At 47.2% G+C, this 24264-nt stretch overlaps 1 protein-coding gene across 1 annotated transcript in view; it reads right to left on the bottom strand.

Annotated features, from left to right (window-relative positions):
- Positions 1-6735: 6735 nt before the first annotated feature.
- The window catches only part of LOC127573626 (proteolipid protein DM alpha), a 43686-nt gene continuing 26157 nt past the window's right edge, over positions 6736-24264 (bottom strand). Inside the window, exons 2-7 of the mRNA XM_052022012.1 lie at positions 18319-18505; positions 16570-16726; positions 10297-10465; positions 9187-9260; positions 8663-8728; positions 6736-7274 (exon numbers count right to left, since the gene is read on the bottom strand). Coding sequence (XP_051877972.1) covers positions 7194-7274; positions 8663-8728; positions 9187-9260; positions 10297-10465; positions 16570-16726; positions 18319-18505 — 734 coding nt within the window. The 3' untranslated portion in view covers positions 6736-7193. The remainder of the gene's footprint in view (positions 7275-8662; positions 8729-9186; positions 9261-10296; positions 10466-16569; positions 16727-18318; positions 18506-24264) is intronic.

Genomic DNA, 24264 nt, shown 5'->3' on the forward strand with positions numbered 1-24264 from the left:
CCACATCCCAAGAACATACAGGTTGTCAGGTTAACCAACTGTTAGTTGCCCTTATCATGTAGGAGAGTGGTATAATCGGGGGTGGCGGGGGGGCTCTGACAAGAATGTGATGAGAATAAAATCACCGGATATCTGGAGTAGAGAGATGGGCTGACAGAAGGTATTCCAAGGAATATTCCTACCTCCAGTGCTGTCTGTCGTTAACAAGTCCCAAGACTGTGGCTGCTCCCAGGCTTCACACAGGGAACAAAGGGTTAAATGTTCCTTTCAGTATTAATCTCTTCCTTGCTGGCAGGTCATTGAAAGGCTCCCACATTCACTAAATTGATTTTGGAACCGATTACATGGGAGTGTCCCTCCTCGCTGTACTCGTTTCTTGTCCCATCTTGTCTTTCAGACAATCTGCCGCCTGTTATTTTTATGTAACAACCCAAACCTTTCCTCATGATACAGGAGCAGGTCATTCAGCCCAATGAATCCATGCTGATTCATTGGAGCAATCCCATTCCCCCCCCCCCCCCAATGTTCCCTGTAACCCATTCTCCCCACATACCCATCAACTCCCCCCAGATTCTACCACCCACCCACACACTTGGGGCAATTTACAGCACCCAATTAACCCACCAACCAGCATGCCTTTGGAACATGAGAGGAAAGCAGACCATCCGGGGGAAACCCACGTGATCACGAGGAGAACTTGCAAACTCCACAGACAGCACTCAAGGTCAGGGTTGAATCTGCATCTCTGGAATTTGATGCAAATAATGTATTTCATATATACTTTGGACTTTAGAGGTCATGCTTTGCTTGTCCTGAGAACGATCCCAGCAAAACACATTTTGCAGGAGTGATTTCCCCAGATTAGGCACAGGGTAGCGCCAAGCAATCAAACAGCTGAAGGTCAGAACCTGGGGGATGGTCAGCAGGAGTAGGTGTGGAGGGGGTCAGAGAAAGGAGAGGGTGGAGCCCCCAGAGAGCGGCCTGGTCATCAGTGGCAGCTGGAATTCCTGAGACGTGGACAAACCTTGCTGTGTGCTGCAACCCTGACTCAGCCCCTCAACAGGACACGCGATAGGTCTTCCACTGCTTGCTGGCTAAGAGCTGCTACCCAGCCACCCACCCTCTTCTATCCCAGAGAACTCCCCTCACTCCTGACACAGCCTGCTTGGAAAAGGCATGACCACAGACACCTACACCTGTCTCAGTTCACCGTGGCCCTTCGCAGGTTTTGTCAAACTCTTTATCCCAGCTACCGCAGAACCCACTTTATACCAAGTTGTGACACAACTGCAGCTGCAGGGTGTATGAAGAAAAGGGAGGATTGTTTCTCCTGTTTGTCTAATCCCATTTTTACAACTTCCGTCACCATCTATACATAATGTTCTTTGTTCTCTTTCTAATGCACTCACACAATGTGATGTGGTTTGTGATTAACTCCAAATAGCAGATTCACTGGACAACAAGCTTCTGCTGACACCTGTGGGAGCAGTTTGACATGGGCATGGTGAGAGAGGGGGAAGGAAGCAAAACTTCTTATAGTCCTGGCAGAACCGTGGAGGGTCAGCCCAAATTCCTAAACCTTCCGTTCTCACCTCTCTGTTTCTGCTTGTCTGAAATTCAACATCCTTGACTACACTCCTTACAATTTTGCTTTTGTCTGGGTGTTCCCAGTTACTTTTCGCCAATTCACGTGCCTTCACTCATCTCTACACCCAGGAGGTCCACCTTCTTGGATTTCCTCCCACTCCCCCCAGGCTCTCCCTTGCTTCCTATTAACTCTCCACTGCCAGATGACCAGTCTGCAGGATAGATATATTTGCCACAGAGGGAGGGCAGCAAAGGGTCACTGGATTGGTTCCTGGGCCAACAGGACTGAGGTATGAGGAGAAACTGCATCAACTAGTCCTGCATTCACTGGAGTCCAGAAGAATGGGAAGAGATCTCATTGAAAGGTACAAATTTCTGACAGGGCTTGACAGGCTGGATTTGAGGGAGAAGATTTCCCCTGACAGGGCTATCTGGAACCAGGGATCACATTCTCAAAATATGGATAAAGGCATTTAGGAAAGAGAATAGGAGATATTTCTTCACTCAGCGGGTGACGAAGCATGGAATTCTCTCCCGCAAAGGGATATGCTCATGTCACTGAATATATATGAGGTAGATAAATTTTGAGCTACAGAAGGAAGAGCACGGAAGGAGGTATTAGCCATGATGGTATTGATTGGTGGAGCAGACTTGAAGGGCTGAATGGCCCATTCCTGTGTCAGTGGGCAGCTGCTATCTCAGGATTCCTCCACAGGATGGCAGGTGTTATGCTGAGCAAGAACTGCCTGAAAATTTGGAGCTGGGTTGATGCTGGTGCAGAGAGGTGGGTAGCATTCGACTCTATGAACTAGGGTGATGAGCATTCAACTACCACTCCAGAGATATAGCATGTAATCCAGTCAGGCAAACAAACAATGGATCAGTCAAAAATCCCATGAACAATCAGCACAGGTAGTACCTCTCAGCCCAGTCACCACCCTGGGTAAAATGTCCCAATTTCCATCTCCTGTAGATCATGGCTCCTTAAATACTGACACAGGATTTTTAAGTGTGGCAAGTACTTCTGCTGTACGGTCTTCCTCCAAATCCAATCTGACTACCCTTGGTTAACCGGTGCCTTTAAAACTAATGATTTGCATTGTTGCTCAGGGTCTTTCCCCACAGCTGCTAGGCTGAGCATTGACCAGTCTGTCCACACTCCCTTTTTAAACAACGAGACAGCACGTTACAGTCATCCTGCACCTGGGCTGTAGAAGATTGGCAATGACAATCAGCACCAGTACTATTCCCTCCCTTACTTCCCTTGAGAGAACAGGATATACTTTATCCATGCCTGAAACCAACATTTTCCCCTCTACATTTACCACATCTAGTATTTCACCCTGTGGTCACCTCCACAGTGAAAACAGATGCAAAGTATTCCTTTAGAACAATACCCATGTCTGCCACTATCACCCTCAACTTACCTTCTTGGGCTCAAACTAACCCTGCTTTTCCCTTTGATAACCCCTCTTACTTGACATGCTTACAAAAGCCAGTTTACTTTGACTTCACCTGCCAGTATTATGCATTATTTTCCTGATTTCAATTTCAGTCACGCCTCCACACAGTCTGTAATCCAAAAGGCTTTCTGCAGCGTTGAACTCTTGGTGTCAGCCTCTGCCTTGCCTTTCTATCCAGTGAACCAAAGTCCTGCCTTCCCTCTTTTGTAGATGTAAATGATGAGAAGCATGGGAAAACTCCCAGCAAATATTTGTCCTTGGACTGATTGTCATACAACACAGAAATAAGCCCTTCAGCCCAACAAATCTTTACCTACTATCAAGCATCCATCTACAGGATGCCTTTTTCTGCCTCTCACCCCCATCCCCAATTCTCCTCCCCCTCACCCACATACTAGGGACAATTTACAGCAGCCAATTAAACTACCAACCAGTATGCCTTTGGGATGTGGAAGGAAATGGATACTTTCCCAATGCAGGCAATTGGGATTGGTGTAAATGGGCTATAAGGTTGGCATTGACTGGTGGGCCAAAGGGCCAGTTTCTGTGCTGTACCATTCCACATGAAACCAGGTCACCCATGGGAAACCCCCACAGTCACACAGAGAATGTGCAAATTCCACACAATGCAGAGGCTTGGTTGTGTTCCCAACAACTTCACTCCACATGGGACATCCTGCCATTACAAGAAATGGTGCTACATAACTGTAGGTATTCATCTGCATCCAAGATGCCAGATTTTAATGAGGCATCCAATTCCCCACTGAAATTCCTGGAACTCCCATCACCATCTCAACCTCTCGTGTTTTCCAGATTATTAAAGGTGCAGAATATCAACAACAAAAGCATTGAGGCCTTTTTGAAAGTGGACAATGCAGAGTTGTAAAAATTCAACTTGCAGGTGAGATCACGAACGAGTCTCCAACACACAGAGTTCCTGGATCTCCTTTGCCCGCAGTTCTTCGTACTTCTTCATTTTGTCGGCTTCCTTTGTGTACACCCAGTTGACCAAAAGGGAGAGAAGGAAGCTGACCTAGAATGAAACGATGTGAAGGACACATTCAGACAGCCGCACTCACACTTGTACCCAGTCTCACCCCGTCAGCCTCTGGTCTAGAGTAGACATCACACACAGCACAGTGAGTTCAGCATGCAAAGTTCCATAACTTGGCTTCTTGTGGTTAGTGAGATGAGGACTTTGGTAGGCTGACCAATTTTGGCATGAGATCACTCTAGGGGCAAAGTGAACATCCAATTACTTGGCTCAATCAACACCACCCAGACCAAAGTGGATTACTGACATCTACAGCTATGACTGGGAGGAACAGCAAAAACTATTCTTGTTAAAATAAGTACAAGGTACCCAGCCTCACTCAGTGGAGACCCTCATCTTCAATGAGCGAAATTTATGCAATCAGGACTCAGATCCAGCATTTGGAATAGACCCATCTCCCACTGGCATCTTCCTACCTCTCCCCATCACACAGTTCCAACTCACAATGAGGTCAGTGCCTACAAATCCAAGCAGTTTCCTTTACCAGCGACATACCAAGGCAGCACCTTCTGGGTGTGAGATGCCCTATCACCTCTTGGCATCAAGCCCTAGTGAACAAAAGGCTTCCTAACCAAACACCGGGAACTGCTGTCACTCAGTCAGAAATGACGTGGGAAGATGCTGAGTTGAGGATAGTGGTCAAGACCAGATACACTGTATCCGCTAAACATTCCCAGCCCTGGGATAGGACAGCTTAGATATAGACTAAAGCTCTTGCTACAGAGAAATTAGTTTGGGGAACAAGGAAGTGGCAGAGAAATTAAACAAGTATTGTATGTCTGTCTTCACTGAAACAGATACAGAAATAGTGGAGAAAAGATCAAGAGAGAATGAGAAGCCAAAAAAAATTAGTATTAGTAAAAAAAATTATTAGACTAATTAACAAAACTGAAAACCAATAAATTCCAGGCCCTGGTGACCTGCATCCCAAGCCTTTGAATGAAGTGGCTGTGGAGATAGTGGATGTACTGGTCCTTCCAAAGTTCCAGAGATTCTGCAATGTGTCCCACAGATAGGAAGGAAGTAAATGTATTTAACGACAGAGACAGAAAACAGGGAACTACAAACCATTAGCCTGATATTAGTTGGAAAAATGCGATACTCTATTACAAATTTGGTGAGAGGGCACTTCGAAAATAATAAGGATAAGCAGAGACAACAGTGATTAATGAAAATAAAAGAGTGCTTGATAAACTACCTTTTTTTTGACATTGTAACCAGCAGGAAAAGGGTGAATCAGTGGACATGATATATCAGAAGGCCTTCAATAAAGTGCCAAACAAGAGGGCATGGAACAGCATCAGAGCACATGCAATTGAAGGCAAGTTCCTAGCATGGATGCAGGACTGGTTAACGGACAGTAAACAAATGTGTCACTTCCACATTGGGGGCTATAACTAATAGGGTGCCACGAGGATGGTGCTGGCGCCTCAGATATTCACAATGATTTAAATGTTGAGATCAAGTATAAAAAGGCAAAAAAACTGTAAATGTTGGAATCTAGTGTAAAACCTGAAAGTGCTGGAAATACTCAGCAGGCCAGGCAGCATCTGTGGTGAAAGGAGCAGAGTTTAGATTTCAGACAAATGACCTTTCATCAGAAGGTTGTTGACTTGGAGTGTTAACTTTATGTTTCTCACTCCACACATAGTTCCCAATTTGTAGAGCATTCCCAGCTTTTTCCATATACCCAAGTTTACTGATGGTATGTAGCAAGGTGCCAGTGTGGGTATTGAGGAAGATTGCGGGGGGGTGGGGGGGGGGGGTGGTGGTGGTTTAGAATCTTCATGGGGTATTGACAGGCTAAATGAATGGGGGAGGGCATGGTGGATGGAATACCAGGTATAAAATCATGAGGTCATGCATCTGGCAGATTTATTTTTAAGTGGAGCAATTGAAACGTCTTGGTGCTCAGAGGGACCCAAGTATTCTTATACACAAACCACTGAATGTTGGCATGCCAATACAGCAAGCAAACATAGGGAAACTCTACGTTGGCCTTTATTGCAAGCAGATTTGAGCAAAGGCATCCTATGGGTTAGTTAGAGTCCTGGTGAGACTGGAATACCATGAATAGATCTGGTCTCCATATACGAGGAAGGATACACTTACCACAGGGGAAATACAGTGATTCCTTGGCGGGGATTGGGAATGTCCCAAGGAGAGATTAAGCAGACTGACCCTATTCTCTTTTGGCATTAGAAGAATTGGGGGAGATCTCATTACAGTGTGGATGTAGGAACAATGTATTTGCTGGCTGAGTGTCTAGAAACAGCGACCACAGACCCAAAATAAAAGGGGAGTGTGAGTGGTCAATCACCGAGTATATTCCAGACAAAAACTGATAGATTTTGGATATGAGGTTAGCACAGGAAAATGGAGGTAAGGCAAGAGATCACAGAGCTGACACAAGCGGCTGAATATACAGCTCTTGCTTCTATTTCTTACGTTCTCAGGTATGCTGTCCCAATTAAAACAAGCTTTCTTTCTTTCCAAACCAGGTCATACCATCGTTTCCACCACACCCCCTCCTACCAGTTCCCAGTGAAGTATTGACAAACCCCAACAGACTGCCAGTGCTGTGCACTGTTACCAGGGCAAGAACACAAAACCCACAACATCCTCATCAGCTCACAGTTAGCCGACGGTTTTATTTTCACAACTCCAGACTCACACAAAGATCAGGCTCCTGGTGGGAAAGCACAACCCTGGACATGTTAATCTGGTCACAAAGCAGAATCCAAACTATTTGCACAAAGTCGTATTTAGCAACTATCAGTTTCGAGCTTCAAGGTTCCGTTGACACGTTTGTCTCTGCATTCACAATGTGTTAGAATGCACAAGCTTTTTAATACTAAAAAATACCAGCGGTTAAAAGTGTTCCTTGTATTATATGCATGTCCTCAACGCGACGTTCCAGTTTATGTGTAGGTTACAAGGCAAGTTCAGGATCCTTGTGCAGCTGTTACCCAGGATTCAGAGGAAGTGAGGAACCACCGAACAGTCCGTGAAGTTTCCCCGGATTAAAATTGTGCAAAAGAGGCAAAGGAGTGAGGGGGCGGTGTGGAGGAGAGGTGGACGCTGGTGGGTTAGAACTTTGTGCAGCAGTTGTCCCGGCTCATAAACTTCAGAACAGCATAGTTATAGGTGGAGGACATCATGTAGGTGAGCTGGGGAAGGGAGTGGGATTGGGTGGTTGGAAGGAAAGGAAACAAAAACATTAGAATTTGTTCGGTTTGTGAAATCAAAGATGACTAACACAATGATAATGATCTACTATTTATAATGTCTGGAGACACTACACAGAAACAGGCCGTTTGGCCCATATTGCCATGGCAACCATCAAGTACTCAAGCACACTAATCCCATTTACCAGCACTTGGTCCATGGCCCTCTATCCCATGGTGATTAAAGTGCTTGTCTAGATACTGACATGTTGTGAGAGTCTCTGCCTCCTCCACCTTCTCAGGGAATGTGTTCCAGATTCCAGCTACCCTCCGGGTGAAAAATTCTTCCTTATATTCCCTCTAAACCTCTTACTTCTTACCTTAAAACCTATGCCTTCTGGTTACATTTAAGAGACACTTAGACAGACTCTTAAATAGGCAGAGGTATAGAAGGATGCAGTCCTAATGCGGGTAAATGGATTAGTGTAGATGAGCAAAAATGTCAGCATAGACGTCATGGGACAAAGGGCCTGCTTCTGTGCTGTACAATTCCGCATGAAAATTCCAGATGTGACCTCACCATTACTTTATAAAGCTGTACCATAACTTCCCAACTCTCATATTCTGTGCTCAGGTTACTTAAGATCAGCATCCTGTATCCCTTCTTCACCACCTCATCTACCTGTGCTGCCACCTTCAGGATCCTTGGACCTGTACACCAAGATCTCTCTATTCCTTAATGCTCCTTATGGCCCTACCACTCATTGTGTCCATCCTACCATTATTTGCACTTCTCATGATTAAATTCCATCTGCTATTGTTCTGCCCATTTTACCAGCTGATCAGCATCTTTCTGTAGCCTAGGACTATCCTCCTCACTAACGACCACACCACCGATTTTTGTGCCATCCACCAGCTGTCCATCATTCACCAGACTACAGGCCTGGTCCTGAGAAACGGCTCCCATTGACATCCTTGCAATGTGAGTCAAGGTGCAGCCACCAGAAATATATAAAGCAACATTGCATCACCTTTGGCAGGCAAATAAAATGTGACTTGTTGGAAAGACATTGCCAAGGCCACAGCTATGTAATTGGGGGCACACATCTGTGCACATCAATATTCATTGCTGGTGGCTTTTGTGTTCCATCCCTTCGTTGAGAAACCGAGGGTTATGGTGTAACTGGCACACAAGAGGAGATGAGGCCACATAGATCAGCCATGATCATATTGAATGGTGGGGCAGGCTTGAGGGGCTGAATGGCCTGTTCCTGCACCTATTTTCTTGTGATGAGAGTTTCAGTGTACAATTGTATTCAGCCTTTTCACACACAAGGAAATGCAATTACTATCATCTGTGGCCCCTGATTAATCTTCACCCTGCAACTTACCAAAGCAATGGCTGTTGCTGCAGCTCCTACAAATGTTGCAATGAACAAGTGATAGGTCAGCTCCAACTGCAACCAAAACACAGAAACACGGCTTAAGGGATTCAATTTTAAATGTAATACTAATGGAACAAAGAGCGTCACAGTGTCAGTGAAAGGACTTACTAAACACCAACTTTCCCTTCCATTCAGAGGGCTTGAGGATAGCAACGTCTTGGGATTTTTTTTTCCTCTGCTCTTTGGGATACACAGCAGTATCCATGGGAAATTGTCACACACATGATGTTACATCACTGTAAAGTAAATCTCCCTCTACATGGTCCTGTCATACACATAGCACAGATCTCTCCACAATACCTCATTATGATCCCCGGACAGATTAAAGATGGCCTACTCATCCCCACCACATCCTGGGAGCCAATTTGAGGAGTGGGCCCAAATGGGAGTGAGTGGAAGAGTGTGGCTTCCCTGCTCATGACACCACCTTGCCAGGTGAAGGAGTGATCTAAGCTAGGGTTAGTACTTACGCCAGAGTTGTTGCAAACAATGGCTAAATTCAGGCCACAGATCTTCCCCGGACTGGCTTTCCATGGCAGCATTCCTGAAACACAAGGACATGAAGCAAAAGATACATTACATCCAATTTATGAATGGTTTAGTGTGCATACAATTCGTTCATACACTGTAGTCTTCCATCAGAAGTAAATCACTATGGGGAAGTGATGGGGGAAGACCACACAATCCCATTGATATTCAATCATTCCAACAGATCATATCACCTCAACATTATAATCAGCCTTGCTTTGAAGCACCAGCTCAACAAATAGCCATCAATTTCATCTTTGAGGGTTTCATAAAGTCAGAGCCTTTTAGGAGGTGGGATGATGGGGAGATGAGGGGTGGTGGGAAGGGCCAATTAAAGGCGGCACCCCAGGTAGTAGGCTCCTCAATCTTGCATTTTCCCTCATTATGATCAGAAAGAGTAAATCCTCAAACTCAACTCAATTTTCTCAGCATTGCCTGAATCTCCTGATTAGCTCAGACTGAAAAGTCCACTGATCTTGATTTGAACATGCTCAGCATCTCCAGCCCTCTGGAAAATAACTCCAAAGCCCTGTGACAAAATTCTTCCTCATCTCAGGCTGAAGCAGTCTACCCTTTACCCTGGGACAGGTGGATCCTTGGATGTAGATTCTCCTGGAAGTGAAACGCCTCTCAAAGACGTCTAAGAATTTTACTAACATCAGCAAGATCCCACTACTGCCTCTGACAATGGAGCAGAAAGTGTTGTAACGCATTCCCCTTTGCTCCCAATCCTCCTCCTAACAGCATCCAAGATTTTCAATCTGAACCTGTCACCTGACCTCCACTTTCTGACTGATCTCTCCAAAACTAATCCTCTTGAAGACCAATATCCTGACTGTTGTTTCTTTCCTTGTTGATATCTTGAAAAGCGGAGTGCAAAACCTTCCCTGTAAGGTTATCCACAAAGTGCCACCCTGTCCCCACCCCCTCAGAGTGGCCGACGCTGTGAATCTTGCTCCTTGCCCTGGAGGGAGAGGGACTTTACATTATGAACTTTGGCCCTGCACTGTGGCACCTTCAGCCACTGGTTCACATGGAAACACAATGCATACCATACTGCCTGGCATCAATGCAGACATCATCGAACCCAGTCCCATTCTCAGTCACGTGTCTGACTGTTTGGCACGTGGACCACATGGTGAAGTAGACGTAGACGGGCAGTGCGGAGAAGGCAAAGACTCCCATCCAGATCACGCTCAGTATGTGGGTCAGGAAGATGAACTGCAGGAAGAGGAGAAAAGTCTGTGGGAAACTTGGTAGAGATCATCACAACACGAGGAGGTTGAACGGGAGGAGGTGGGGAGGGGTCCTCAATAACTAGCAGAGTGAAACACCCCGGACAATCAGAATGCGGTTTGATACTGAATTGACAGTATGATGGTTGGTACCAGCCAGACCTCTTGATAAGCACCTCATCCATCACCTTAAGCACTTATTCCTTCACCACCAGCACACAGTGGCTGCAGTGTGCACCATCTACAAAACACACTGTGGTTACTCACCAGGCTACTCCAACAGCACCTCCCAAACCCATAGCCTCTACTACTGAGACGGACAAGACCAGCAGGTGCATGAGAGTACCACCAGCTTCAGATTCCCCATGTCCCACACCATCCAGACTTGGAAACACATCACCATTCTTTCATTCTCACTGGGTCTAAATCCTGGAACACCCTCCCCAACAGCCCTGGGGACCACCTTCACCCAAAGGACAGCAGTGGTTGAAGATGGCGGCTCACCCCCACCTTCTCAAGGGCACCTAGGGATGAGTGATAAAAACTGGCTTTGGTGGTGGTGCCCAAATCGCCAGAGTATCAAAAAAAATCTCTTTATCTCAGCCTCTGTGGCTCCACAACCCTCTTGGGTAGAGAATTCCAAAGGTACATGCACGTTTGTGTGAAGAAATTTCTTCTCATCTGTCCTGAATGACTGACCCCCTTACTTTGATACTGAGATATTTCCCTCCCCCTCCCACCCCGCCAACCCCCCCCCCCCCCCCCGCCAGGGGAAACAACAGACTTGCATTAACACTGTCGGGCCCCAGAAGAATGCTTCACATTTCAATGAGATCACCTCTCTTCTGAACTCATTTCTCCTCAAACAAGAAACCCACCACCCCAGGATTCAATATAGTGAACACTTGCTGTTCTCCCCCTATAGCACACACATCTTGGTAAACTGGTAAATTAGTTTATTATTGTCACATTTACCGAGGTACAGTGAAAAACATTGTTTTGCATGCCATTCATACAGATCGTTTCATCACAGTACGTCAAGCTAGTACAAGGGTAAAGCAATAACAGAATGCAGAATATAGTGTTACAGCGTACCTTCCTTGGGTAGTAAGACTAGCCCCACACCCAATGAATGGTAGGGCCACAGGGAGTATTGAGGAACAGAGGGACATTGGTGTACAGGTCCAAGGACCCCTGAAGGTGGCAACACAGGTTGATAAGGTGGTAATGAAGGCATACGGGATGTTAGCCTTCATTAGCCAGGGCACAGAATATAAGAGCAAGCTTTATAAAGCACAGCTTTATAAAACATTGGTGAGGCCACATTTGGAATATTGTGTGCAATTTTGGTTGCCAAAGTATAGAAAGGACATGATTGCACTGGAGAGGATGCAGAAGAGACTCTCAAGGATGTTACCTGGGACGGAAGGTCTCAGTGACGAGGAGAGACTGGATGTTGGGTTTGTTTTCCTTGGAGCGGAGGAGGCTGATGAGGGACCTGATGGATGTATACAAAAAGAGGAGGGGGAAAACTAGGGTAGACAGTAGGAAACTTTTCCCCACAGCAGAGGGGTCTAACACGAGTGGTCACAGGTTTAAGATAAGGAGTAAGAGATTTAGAGGAGATATAAAGAACTTTTTTTTCACCAAGAGGGTAGTTGGAATCTGGAACACACTGCCTGAGGGGGTGGTGGAGGCAGATACTCTCACAACATGCAAGAAGTATCTGTACAAGCCTTTGAATCATCAAGGCATAAAAGACTACGAACCAAATACTGGTAAATGGGATTTAGTCTAGATAGGTACTTAGTGGTTAGCTTGGTCATAGTGGCCAAAGGGCCTGTCTCTGTGCTCTATAACTCTATCATAGAAAGCAATCTCACCAATGCCCTTGTACTCAAAAGCTCCTCGCAGAAGGTACTGTTTGTTATCCTCATGACTTGCTATAACTGCCCATTAACCTTCAGTGATTTGTACACAAGGATACCCAGACCCCTCTGAACATTAACACCTTTCATTTACTTGCAATTTCAAAAAATACCCCATCTTTATTTTAGTTTCTACCACTGTGGATGACCTCTTATTTTTTTCAACATTATATTGTATCTGCCATGTCCCTGCCCTTTCATTAAAGATATCTATATCCTGTTCAAGCCTCTCTGCACCCACCTCACAGCCCACACTGCCACCCAGGTTTGTGTCATCGGAAAACTTGTAAATATTGAATTTGATCCCCTCATCCAAACTACCAACATAAATGATGAACAGCTGGGGCCCAGCACCGATCTGTAGGGCACCTCATAATCACAGCCTCTCAGCCCAAAACGGATGACCTGTTTACTCCCACTTTGTTTTTTGGTTAACCATTCCTCAATCCATGGCAGTATATTATCCTAACACAGTGCCTTCTAATATTTCTTCTTAATCACTTTTGAGTCATCTAATAAAAAGCCTTCTGAAAGTCCAAACACACTACATCATCTGTTTTACCAGACACAACCTCAAAAACTAACAGATTTATCAAACAGGGGTTGTCTTTCACAAATGCATGCTGACTCTGCCCACTGCTTTTGTTATTTAAATGCCCTCAACCCATTCCCTCAAAACAGGTTCCAGTATTTTCCCTTCTACTGATATCAGGCTCACTAGTCACCAGCTTTCTGTTTTCTCTCCCACCTTATTTAAACAGTCTGTTTACATCTTCTACCTTCCAAGCTGCGAGAACCATTCCAGAATCTGTGGAAAATGACAACCAATGTGTTCCCCATTGCCACCTCCACATCCTACAAAACCTTTGAATGTAGGTTGTCAAATCCCAGGGATTTATCATCTTTCAGCTGCATTAATTTCTCCAATAAGCTTTTTTAAACTAATTCTAATACCTTTCAGCTCTTTGTTCACTCTAGACCTGTCGTCCTCTACCATCTCCGGGAGGGTTCTACGCCTTCTCCATGGAGACGGACACAAAATATTTTTTTAATTTCTCTGCCACTTCCTTATTTCCTGATAAAATTTCTCTTGCCTCAGCCTGTGAGTACCCACATTAAATTTTACTTCAGAAAACTTCAGTCTGTTTTTATGTTTTACACTAGATTTCTCCTGAATTCTGCTGTCTCTTTCCTGATCTAAACCATCGAGGCAAGTCGAGCAGATTCCATTATAACCCTGACTTATGCCTTGTGGGGAAGCTTAGTGGTGCAGAATATCACTTTCATAGATTCATAGAGTTAAATAGCACAGAAACAGGCCCTTTGGCCCAACTCGCCCATGCTGACCATGATGCCTATATACGTTAATCCCATTTGCCTGCATTTGGCCCATATCCCTCTAAAATTTTCCTATCCATGTACCTGTCCAAGCATCTTTTAAACATTGTCATTGTACCCACCTCTAACATTTCCTCTGGCAGCTCAATCTATATACCAACCACTGTGTGTGTGAAAAACTTTCCCCTCAAATCCCCTTTAAATCTTTCCCCTCTCACCTTAAACTTATGCCCTCTTGTTTCCAACTCCCCTACCCTGTGAGTACCTACCCGATCTATAACTCTCTTGATTTTATAAACTTCTATAAGGTCACCCCTCAGCCTCCTTCACTCCAGGGAAAACAGTTCCAGCCTAAACAATCTCTCCTTATAACTCAAACCCTCCAGTCCAGGCAACATTACTGTGAATCTTTTCTGCATCCTCTCTAGCTTAATCACATCCTTCCTATAACGTGGCAATCAGAACTACACACAATACTTGCCACAGGTTAACCAGCCTCTTACAAGATTTATGCTGCTGCTCCATCATCCTGGTGAAGTCATTCAGTTGCCTCCAATGCATGTACCTACGTTCCAAGATCAGTCACTACAAACAGCCCCAAGTGTAATCAAAACAGTTCAGTGTAGCAAAAGTGCATCTCCTATCCCCTTGGGCCTCAGAAGCCTGGATAACACAGTTAGCATTTACTGGAATTTTGCTTATTTTCTTTACCTACCCAAGACATTTTAATAAACTTTACCCACAGACCATTTTAAACAGTCATTTAAAACTGAGGAATTTCTTCTCACCGAGGGTGGGAATCTCTGGATGTCCAAAGGTTTGTGGAGCCTGGATCTTCGGGAATATTTAAAGAGGAGGAAGATAACTTTTAAACTAAATAGGAATCCCAGAAGAGGAGTTGAGGCCTGGGACATATTGAATGGCAGGCCAGGCTTGAGGGGCTGAGTAGCCTCAGGATTAAAGTACTGGACAGAATTTTAAATGCTGACTGCCTCAAGGTTTATGTTGAAATGGAGGCAGGAACTACAGCTCCTTCACCCCTGCACCAAGTTCCCATTCTGATCAAATTCTCAAGGTCACCCTCTGGTTATATTTAAGACCACCTCATATATTGCTGTGCGATGGGCACTGGTGTTGAGCAGATTGCTGATCACAGGTGAACACAGCTCACACACAATTGAGAGTGGAACAACATCAAAAGTAGATTAAATGACTGGATGAGGCAAATCCAAGGCATAGCTTGCTCTGGTGTCAGTGAGAAAGGTTCAAGATACATGTATCACACATTGTAACTGACACAGCTGTGAGACTGAGCTGGTATTGGAGGCACCATCCTCTGAAGGGCATTGATAACCATCAGCCACAGCTCAACACCTGCCACCCTTAAACCTAAAGGAGAAGGCTGTGGGTTAACATCCTGTATAAAACACCCAGGACGGTCCTGAGGGAATGCTGTATATTACAGGTGCCTTTACTCATACAAAACATTGAAGCACAGCCTGGGTTGTCCTCACAGAGGAAGGTTCTGTGGCACTGTTGTGAAAAACAGGATAGAAGAGGCCAACCAAAACCACAATTCATTATCTCAGTCCTGCACAAACTGACTTCTGCTTTCATTTCTCAGGACCTGGAATATATTGCCTGATAAGGTGGTGGAGGCACATTCACTGGGGGCTTTTAAGAGGGGCTTGGATGGGCACATGAATGAGAGGAAAATGGAGGGATATGGGCATTCTGTAGGTAGGAGGGATTAGCTATGTTGGCACAACATTGTGGGCCAAAGGGCCTGTTCTGTGCTGTACTGTTCTATGTTCTATGGACATGGGTGGCGCAGCCAGTATTTATTGCCCATCCCACCTTGCCCTCAAGAAGGTGAGAGTGAGCTATAGAGTGATGGAGGTATATATGAATTTATACCTTTGACCGAACTGGTCCATGCCTATCAAGGCACCTTCCTGAGCTAATCCCATTTACCTGCATTTGGCCCATATCCCTCTAAACTTTTCCTATCCTTTTCTTTATTTTTTTTCTTTAACCACTGAAGTCCATGTGGTGAAGGTGCTCCCACAGTGTGTTGGGGAGTGAGATCCAGGATTTAGACCCAGTGACAATGAAGAAACAATACATTTCCAGCTCAGGAGTATGTGCGACTTGGAAGGAAACCTGTAGGCAGTGGCCATGTCCGTCATGTTCCTCACATTATGACAATGAACCAGAGGTATCCATTAGCTGTTATAGTTTTGGAATAACTCATGATTACGAAAGGCGCTATATAAATGCAAGTCCTTCCATTTTACAACTTCTTTATTCTTGATGTAACATGTGAAATGAGCTGAATGGCTTCTCAGTGCTCTCATACTGAGGGGAGTGAAGACAAAAATTCACCAGGGTTCCCCATGAAATCCAGTAACACTTGCTGATAAAAAGCAAATGAGAATCAAGAACAGCCTTCCTGAACTATCAGGTTCCCTGCTCCTCATTCTCTTGCCTGCCAATGACCCTGTCTCCAATAGACACCAAGTAAGCTCCACATGAGCAGCACAAGACATCTCTGCATCGTGTCACCACATTTGTCTGGGTCTTCGGAGCAACAACTGGCCGCTGACAGGTGAAGTACAAAGCGATCTCAGAACAACACCATCCCAGAACAACACTGTCACCGCTGGGGCACTATTCCTATAGTGGCACTATCCCTATAGACCTGTCCTAGATAGGTCAACTACACTGCAAGATCCAGCTATCCTCATCCATCAGAAATTCACCAAACCCACTGGCAGGCGCCCAGGCAGAGGAGGGGTCAGAGCCGAGGCCCCAGGAGACTTACCGTGGCGCTGACGCATCTGCCGCACATGGTGGTCCTGAACTCCCCGAAGAGGGACTTGACAGCGCTGGTGGTGTAGAATCCTTCGGCCAGCAGCAGCACGCCGTACAGGAAGAAGAAGGACGCGGTCCCATAGATAACGTACTGGAAGACCTGGACCCTGGGAAGCAGCAAAAAGAACAGGCAGTGCAGAGCAATCGCAGTGTCATGACAGGTCCAAGGAAGGTAACACAGTGAGAGCAAGGGCACCAGGCTCTGGGGCAACTCTGCATGGGTTGGGTGGTTAGGCTTCCGCTGAATTCTCCCAGGTAATGGGGATAATGAGGAGTAACGTGGGGTAAGGAGGGGACACAAGAAGTGAAAAGCATTTGGCTCCACATCCAGTGATCTCTATCTCCAAACTCCCCTGATACCCTTCCCCAGGAGTGACAAAGGCCATGAGCAGCTGAAGCATTTCACATTCCCACCCCTTCTGACTGTGCCCTCTGGCTTTCCTCGATCACTACACTTGGACCACAAAGTCCTGCTTCCAGGACTCGACAGGCTGGATGGAGGGAGGATGCTCCTCCAGGCCAGGAGCTCCAGAACTGGAACTCACACTGTCAGATTAAGGGGTCGGGCGTTTACGAGCAAATGAAGAGACCCTTCTTCACTAGAGGGTGGTGAATCTTTGGAATTCCCTCCCCCAGGGCCTGGGGAAGCTCAGACATCGAGTTCACTCAAGATAGACAGGTATCTGGACATTTAAGGGAGTCATGAGAAATGGGAATTGTACAAAAAGTGAATGTCAGGGGACCATGTGCCAGTTCTCATTGGTGGCTCAGTAGTGGAGAGAGTCAGCAACTTCAAATTCCTGGGCATTAACATCTTGGATGACCTGCCCTGGACCAGGCACATAGATGCAATCACGAAGAAGGTGCACCAGTGCCCCTACTTTCTTAAAAGCTTAAGGAGATTTGGCATGTCACTAAATACTCTAACGAACTTCCTCAGATGCACTGTAGAAAGTATCCTGACTGGTTGCATCATGGCCCGGTACGGCAATTCCAATGCACAGAAATGCAAGAGGCTGCAGAGATTAGTGGACATAGCCCAGTCCATCATGGTCACAGCCCTCCTCACCATTGACAGCATCTACATGAGACCATCAAGGATACCCACCATCTGAGTCATACCCTCTTCTCACTGCTACAGTCGGGCAGGAGGTTCAGAAGCCTGAAGTCCCACATCACCAGGTTCAGGAACAGCTACCTTCCTATAACCATCAGGTTCTTGAACTGACCTGCACAACCCTAACCCTACCTCAGCAACTGAACACTGCAGACCACCTCTTGCACTACCATGAACTCGTTTCTAATTGTGTTTTTGCACTAGCCTTTTTCTTCACTGTCTTGTATAATTTATGTTTTGTGTGTTGTATTCTGAATCTACATGCCTATGATGCTGCTGCAAGCATGTTTTTCATTGTACCTGTACCTCACCGTACTTGTGCATATGTCAATAAACTCAACTTGGAAGATGGGACTGCGGTAGAAGGTTAGCCACGATATCGATGAAGGGTGGAGCATCTCAGAGGGCCAGATGTCCAACTCCTGGTCCTTATCTTTGCTTCTCCAAAAAATTCTAACTATGTAAAATATAATCTGGATTTACGTTCATTCCTCATACTTTCACACATTGCATGGAATATGCCACAGTGCCTCTGCAACTTTCTACAAGGGTAACAAGCAGGGTGGAGACAGAGCTACTCACAGGGTCACCAGGACTGCGTAGTCCATAAAGTCTCGGGAGAAGTGCTCCTCGATGAGCTTCTCGGTCCCAGTCAGGGCCTCGTGACCACAGCCACAGAACAGGGCCACGCCCACAAAGCACAGAATGGTAGCGATGAGGGAGGCATAGGGAACTCCCCTGAGACATCGCACGCAGCACTCGGAGCAACCTGCAAGGAAAAGATACAGGAAGTAATATACCGCCAACCCACCCCCCAATTGGTCAGCATCCCTCCCATCTACCACAGCAAGCAACCTGAATGGGCAGTATTACAGGAACTAGCACCACTCTTCAGTCCTCTAGTCTCTCTCCGAACCTCCACCCCCAACTAGGTCACATAACTGCAATACAACAGTGCAGGAGTAGACCTTTTTCATACTTGCTCAACATTCGTCCTGTGCTTCACCCGCTATCCTACTCCAATCTCAGTCCGGACTCTACAGGCATTCCCTGGTATATGCAAGGGTTCTGTTCCTGAGAATAATCCATGACAGATTTCTCCTTAAGGTAGAAATATCCAGTTTCTATGGCTCATATTGTTTCTGTACACTTCCTATATTTCTTTCATTTCATTGAATATACATCTTAACACTACCCATAATTAAACTAATGGAACGCATACTCTATCCATTTGTTAATGACTACCACAAAACATTTTAATATTATTATCATAATTTTTTAAAATTCTTTAAAATTTCATGGGAGAATTTGGGTAAAGTCAGATTTCCATAGGTCAGGTTCCTTTAACCCAGTGAGCCCTTGCACAGGCAACACCCCACATTACAGCAGTTCTGGTTACAGAAATTCACCCTTACAGAATTCACAAATCACTAACCAAAATTTGAGATATGGAGTAAAACTCACTCTAATGGAATTTGTGTGGAAAAAAGGCAAGTAAACCAACAATTCTTTTTCCAGCTTGTGTTCCTTGATGCTTGCGCAACTGACGTGACTTCACGTTACAGAAAATCACGATACAGACCATTTTCTAAGTATGAACCACCACCCCCCCCCCCCACACAACAAGGTGGACACCTGTACCTGTAAATGAACACCCACTTCACCCCAGGTGAGAGACTAGAGATTCCCAACACCAGGTGCGGACGCCTTTCACCAGTCCCACCCTTTACTTGGACACCATTCCCCCATTGCTGCACACTCCAGCCAAAGGAATCAACCTGCCAGCATCCACCCCATCACCCCGGTCCCAGCAAGATCTCCTCTTGTTCTTCTATACTCTGCTGCAACTTCTCTTAGTCTCTCCTCAACTGGTAAACCCTCATCTCTTTTTAATTCACACTGGAACAAAGCTCTAAGGCAGGTACATCCTTCTACAGATACAGAGCACAAAGCTGTGAGTAGTGCTCCTGCTGAGGTCTCACCACATCCCTACAAATACGGTAAAGCTGCTGAACTCTATCCAATCTCGATAAAGGCCAACACACCACTTATGTGCTGTACCTGTATATTATCTTGTACACCAACATTTTCTAGTCACTCGACATTTAAAAAACATTCTCTTTTTCTATGCTTTCTAAAAACATGAGCATCTCACATCTTCTGAGGGTTCCAATTTTTCAGTTTTTTTTACAAAGAGATCAAGAGAACAATCATGACATGGATAATCATCAAGAACAATAGAGTACAAAAAAATCTGTAGATCCAATGATCTGTTAGTGAATGAATATAACATAAAAGAAAAAGATTTATCATAAAATATAAAAAAAAGAAAAAAAAAACAAAACAGTAAGAAAAGTTATAAACAATATATCAAACCAAACTAAGCTAAAGAAAAAAAAATTCAAAAAATAAACAGAAAAAAAAAACTGGACTAAAATTTCTCAATAGAAACAAAGCAATATTATGTCATCAACTCTGTTCTTCTAAATTGAAAGGTTATTATAAGGGGATCTATATCATGTGAAAATATTGAATAAACGGACTCCAAACTTCCTCAAATTAAGTGAAGGATCAACAGTGCCACTCTTAATTTTTTCCAAGTTTAAACATGATATAGTTTGAGCAAATTTTCAGTTTTAACCAATAATAAACAAAAAGGCAAAAGACTTAGTGTAGCGGTTGCTACCGCGGAATAAAACAAGACTCACTCGGAGGATTGCCAAACAGAACTGGTTTATTTTCCCGCCTTGCGCGGGCCCTTTAAGGGAGAAAACTCCCGCCCAAAAAACCGGCAATGACGTAAGTCCTACGTCATCAGGACTTTCCCGCGCGCGGGTTCTCCCCGTCGCTCGGAAAGATGAGGCCCGCCGCCATCTTGGGCCTCGTCGCTCCGACACTGCGCGACCCGACTGCCGAGCCGGTTCGCCCGACTAGACGGTGAGTTGCCACACAACCCCCCCCAGAACCGGCGAGACAGTCCCCAAGGTTCGTGGGCTGTGCCACCTGCCGCTTAGGGGGGCGGCCTCTGCTTCGCGGCGTGGCAACCTGAACAGGCTGTTGCAGATCCAAATGGGCCGGTTTGAGGCGGTCCGCCGTGAAAACCTGTTCCCTGCCTCCAATGTCCAAAATAAAAGTGGATCCGTTATTCCGTATGACTCGGAACGGTCCCTCATATGGTCGTTGCAATGGCGCCCGAGGTGTGCCCCTGCGAACGAAAACAAACTTACAGTCCCGTAGTTCCTTGGGCTGGCAGGATGGGGCTTGACCGTGCCATGAGGTGGGAATCGGGGCCAAGGCGCCAAGCTTCTCGCGCAGTCTTTGTAGGACTGGTGGGGGTTGTTCCCCTTGGTCCCGAAGGGCAGGTATGAAATCCCCGGGGACAACTAGTGGCGCCCCGTATACAAGCTCAGCTGACGAAGTGCGGAGGTCTTCTTTGGGGGCAGTGCGTATGCCGAGCAGGACCCAAGGCAGCTCGTCAACCCAGTTAGGACCCTTCAGGCGGGCCATCAAGGCTGATTTTAGATGGTGGTGAAAACGTTCCACCAACCCGTTTGATTGAGGATGGTAGGCCGTGGTGGTGTGCAGCTGCGTCCCTAGCAGGTTCGCTAATGCAGCCCAGAGACTGGAAGTGAATTGGGTGCCTCTGTCTGAAGTGATGTGGGCCGGAACGCCAAAACGTGAGACCCAAGTTGTGAGCAGCGCTCGGGCGCAGGAATCAGTTGTGATGTCAGTCAGGGGGGTTGCCTCAGGCCACCTCGTGAACCGGTCCACGATAGTAAGGAGGTACCAGGCTCCTCTTGAAACCGGCAGAGGGCCCACGAGGTCGACGTGTATGTGGTCGAACCTCCTACGGGTAGGCTCGAACTGCTGTGGTGGGACCTTGGTGTGTCGCTGGATTTTTGACGTCTGGCAGTGCGGACAAGTCCTGGCCCACTCACTGACCTGTTTGCGCAGGCCATGCCGGACAAACTTGCTGGCGACCAGTCGGACAGTAGATCTGATGGACGGGTGCGCCAACCCATGTACTGAGTCAAAAACGCGTCTCCGCCAGGCTGCAGGGACTATAGGGCGGGGCTGACCAGTCGCAACGTCGCAAAGTAGGGTCCGCTGACCTGGACCAACCAAGAAATCTCGGAGCTGTAGACCCGAGACTGCAGTTCTGTAGCTGGGCAGTTCGTCGTCGGCTTGCTGTGCGTCAGCCAGGGCCGTGTAGTCGACACCCAAGAATAGGTTGTGGATGGTTGGTCTGGAAAGTGCATCAGCAACAACATTATCCTTTCCGGAGACATGTTGGATGTCAGTTGTGAACTCGGAAATGTAGGATAATTGTCTCTGCTGACGAGCTGACCAGGGATCGGAGACTTTGGAGAAGGCAAAGGACAGAGGCTTATGATCGGTGAAAGCGGTGAAAGGCCTGCCTTCTAGAAAGTATCGGAAATGCCGGACCGCCAGATACAGCGCTAGAAGTTCCCAATCAAAAGCGCTGTACTTCAGTTCGGGCGGTCTAAGGTGTTTGCTGAAAAATGCCAAGGGTTGCCAGCGGCCTTCGAGTAGCTGTTCCAGTACCCCACCCACCGCGGTGTTGGACGCGTCTACCATGAGGGCAGTCGGGACGTCAGTCCTGGGGTGTACCAGCATCGTGGCGTCTGCCAGGGCGTCTTTGGCCTTAACGAAAGCAGCCGCAGCCTCGTCAGTCCAGATGATGTCCTTGCCCTTACCAGCCAGCAGCGAGAACAGAGGGTGCATGATACGGGCTGCTGCAGGGATGAAACGATGGTAAAAGTTGACCATCCCAAGGAATTCCTGTAGGCCTTTGACTGTGTCGGGGCGGGCAAAATGGCGGATAGCATCCACCTTGGCGGGTAGGGGTGTTGCCCCGTCGCTGGTGATTTTGTGGCCGAGGAAATCGATAGAGTCAAGTCCGAATTGGCACTTGGACGGGTTAATCGTGAGGCCGAAATCGCGGAGGCGGGAATACAGCTGGCAGAGGTGGGAAAGGTGTTCCTGGCGGTTACGGCTGGCGATCAGTATGTCGTCCAAGTAAATGAACATGAAGTCCAGGTCTCGGCCTACCGCGTCCATCAGCCGCTGGAAGGTCTGCGCGGCATTCTTAAGGCCGAACGGCATCCGAAGGAATTCGAACAGGCCGAATGGGGTGATAATCGCAGTTTTGGGGACGTCATCCGGATGGACCGGGATTTGGTGGTATCCCCTAACGAGGTCCACTTTGGAAAAGATGCGGGCCCCGTGTAAGTTCGCTGCGAAGTCCTGGATGTGAGGGATGGGATAGCGGTCCGGGGTGGTGGCGTCATTCAGCCTGCGGTAGTCGCCGCAGGGCCTCCACCCTCCGGTGGCTTTGGGGACCATGTGCAGGGGGGAGGCCCAGGGGCTGTCTGACCTGCGAACAATCCCCAGCTCCTCCATGTGACGGAACTCTTCCTTTGCCAGGCGGAGCTTGTCTGGAGGTAATCGCCGTGCTCGGGCATGAAGGGGTGGCCCTGTGGTAATGATGTGGTGTCGTACCCCATGTGTGGGCCTAGAATTTGTAAACGAAGGTGCCAAAATCGATGGGAATTCGGCTAGGAGATTGGCGAAATCGTCGCCAGAAAGGGAAATGGAGTCCAGGCGTGGGGCTGGTGGGCTGATTTCTCCCAGGGGATAGGTCCGGAGAGTGCTAGAGTGAACTAACCGCTTCCTTCGCAGGTCGACTAACAGGTTGTGGGCCCGAAGGAAATCGGCTCCTAGGAGTGGTCGGGCGACGGTGGCAAGGGTAAAGGTCCAGGTAAAACGGCTGCCGCCAAAGTGTAATTGAAGGGTACGGGTGCCAAAAGACCGTATCGTTGTACCGTTGGCGGCATTGAGTAGAGGACCTGGTGGCCTGTCACGAGTGTCGTGGCCTGTCGGGGGCAAAATACTGACCTCCGCTCCAGTATCAATGAGGAAACGCCGTCCAGATTTCTTGTCCTGAATGAAGAGGCGGCTCTGTCGGCGGCCAGCCGCCGTAGCCATCAGCGGCAGCTGGCCCTGGCGATTCCCTGAAACTTGCAGGGTGGGCGGCATCGACGGGCCTCCGCACCCCACCTCTGATGGTAGAAGCACAGCTGGTCACCCGTGTCGTCGTCTGCGTTCCTGGGGCGTGGCTGCTCGGTTGCTGGGGCCGGGTGAGGCGGGCGTTGGGCTCGCGGCCTGATGATTTGACTGATGGACGAACCGCTCTCGCGCTTGGCCCTCCACAGGACATCTGCCCGGGCGGCCACCTCATGGGGGTTGCTGAAGTCGGCGTCAGCTAACAACAAGTGGATGTCATCGGGGAGCTGTTCGAGGAAGGCCTGTTCGAACATCAGGCATGGCTTGTGTCCCTCGGCCAATGCCAGCATCTCATTCATTAGGGCGGATGGGGATCTGTCCCCCAGGCCATCCAGATGAAGCAGGCGGGCGGCGCGCTCACGACGGGAGAGGCCGAAGGTCCGGATCAAAAGGTCTTTGAAAGCCGGGTACTTATCTTCCTCCGGAGGCGACTGGATGAAG

The sequence above is a fragment of the Pristis pectinata genome, chromosome 8 (genome assembly GCF_009764475.1).
Source record: "Pristis pectinata isolate sPriPec2 chromosome 8, sPriPec2.1.pri, whole genome shotgun sequence".
Classification (NCBI taxonomy): Eukaryota; Metazoa; Chordata; class Chondrichthyes; order Rhinopristiformes; family Pristidae; genus Pristis; species Pristis pectinata.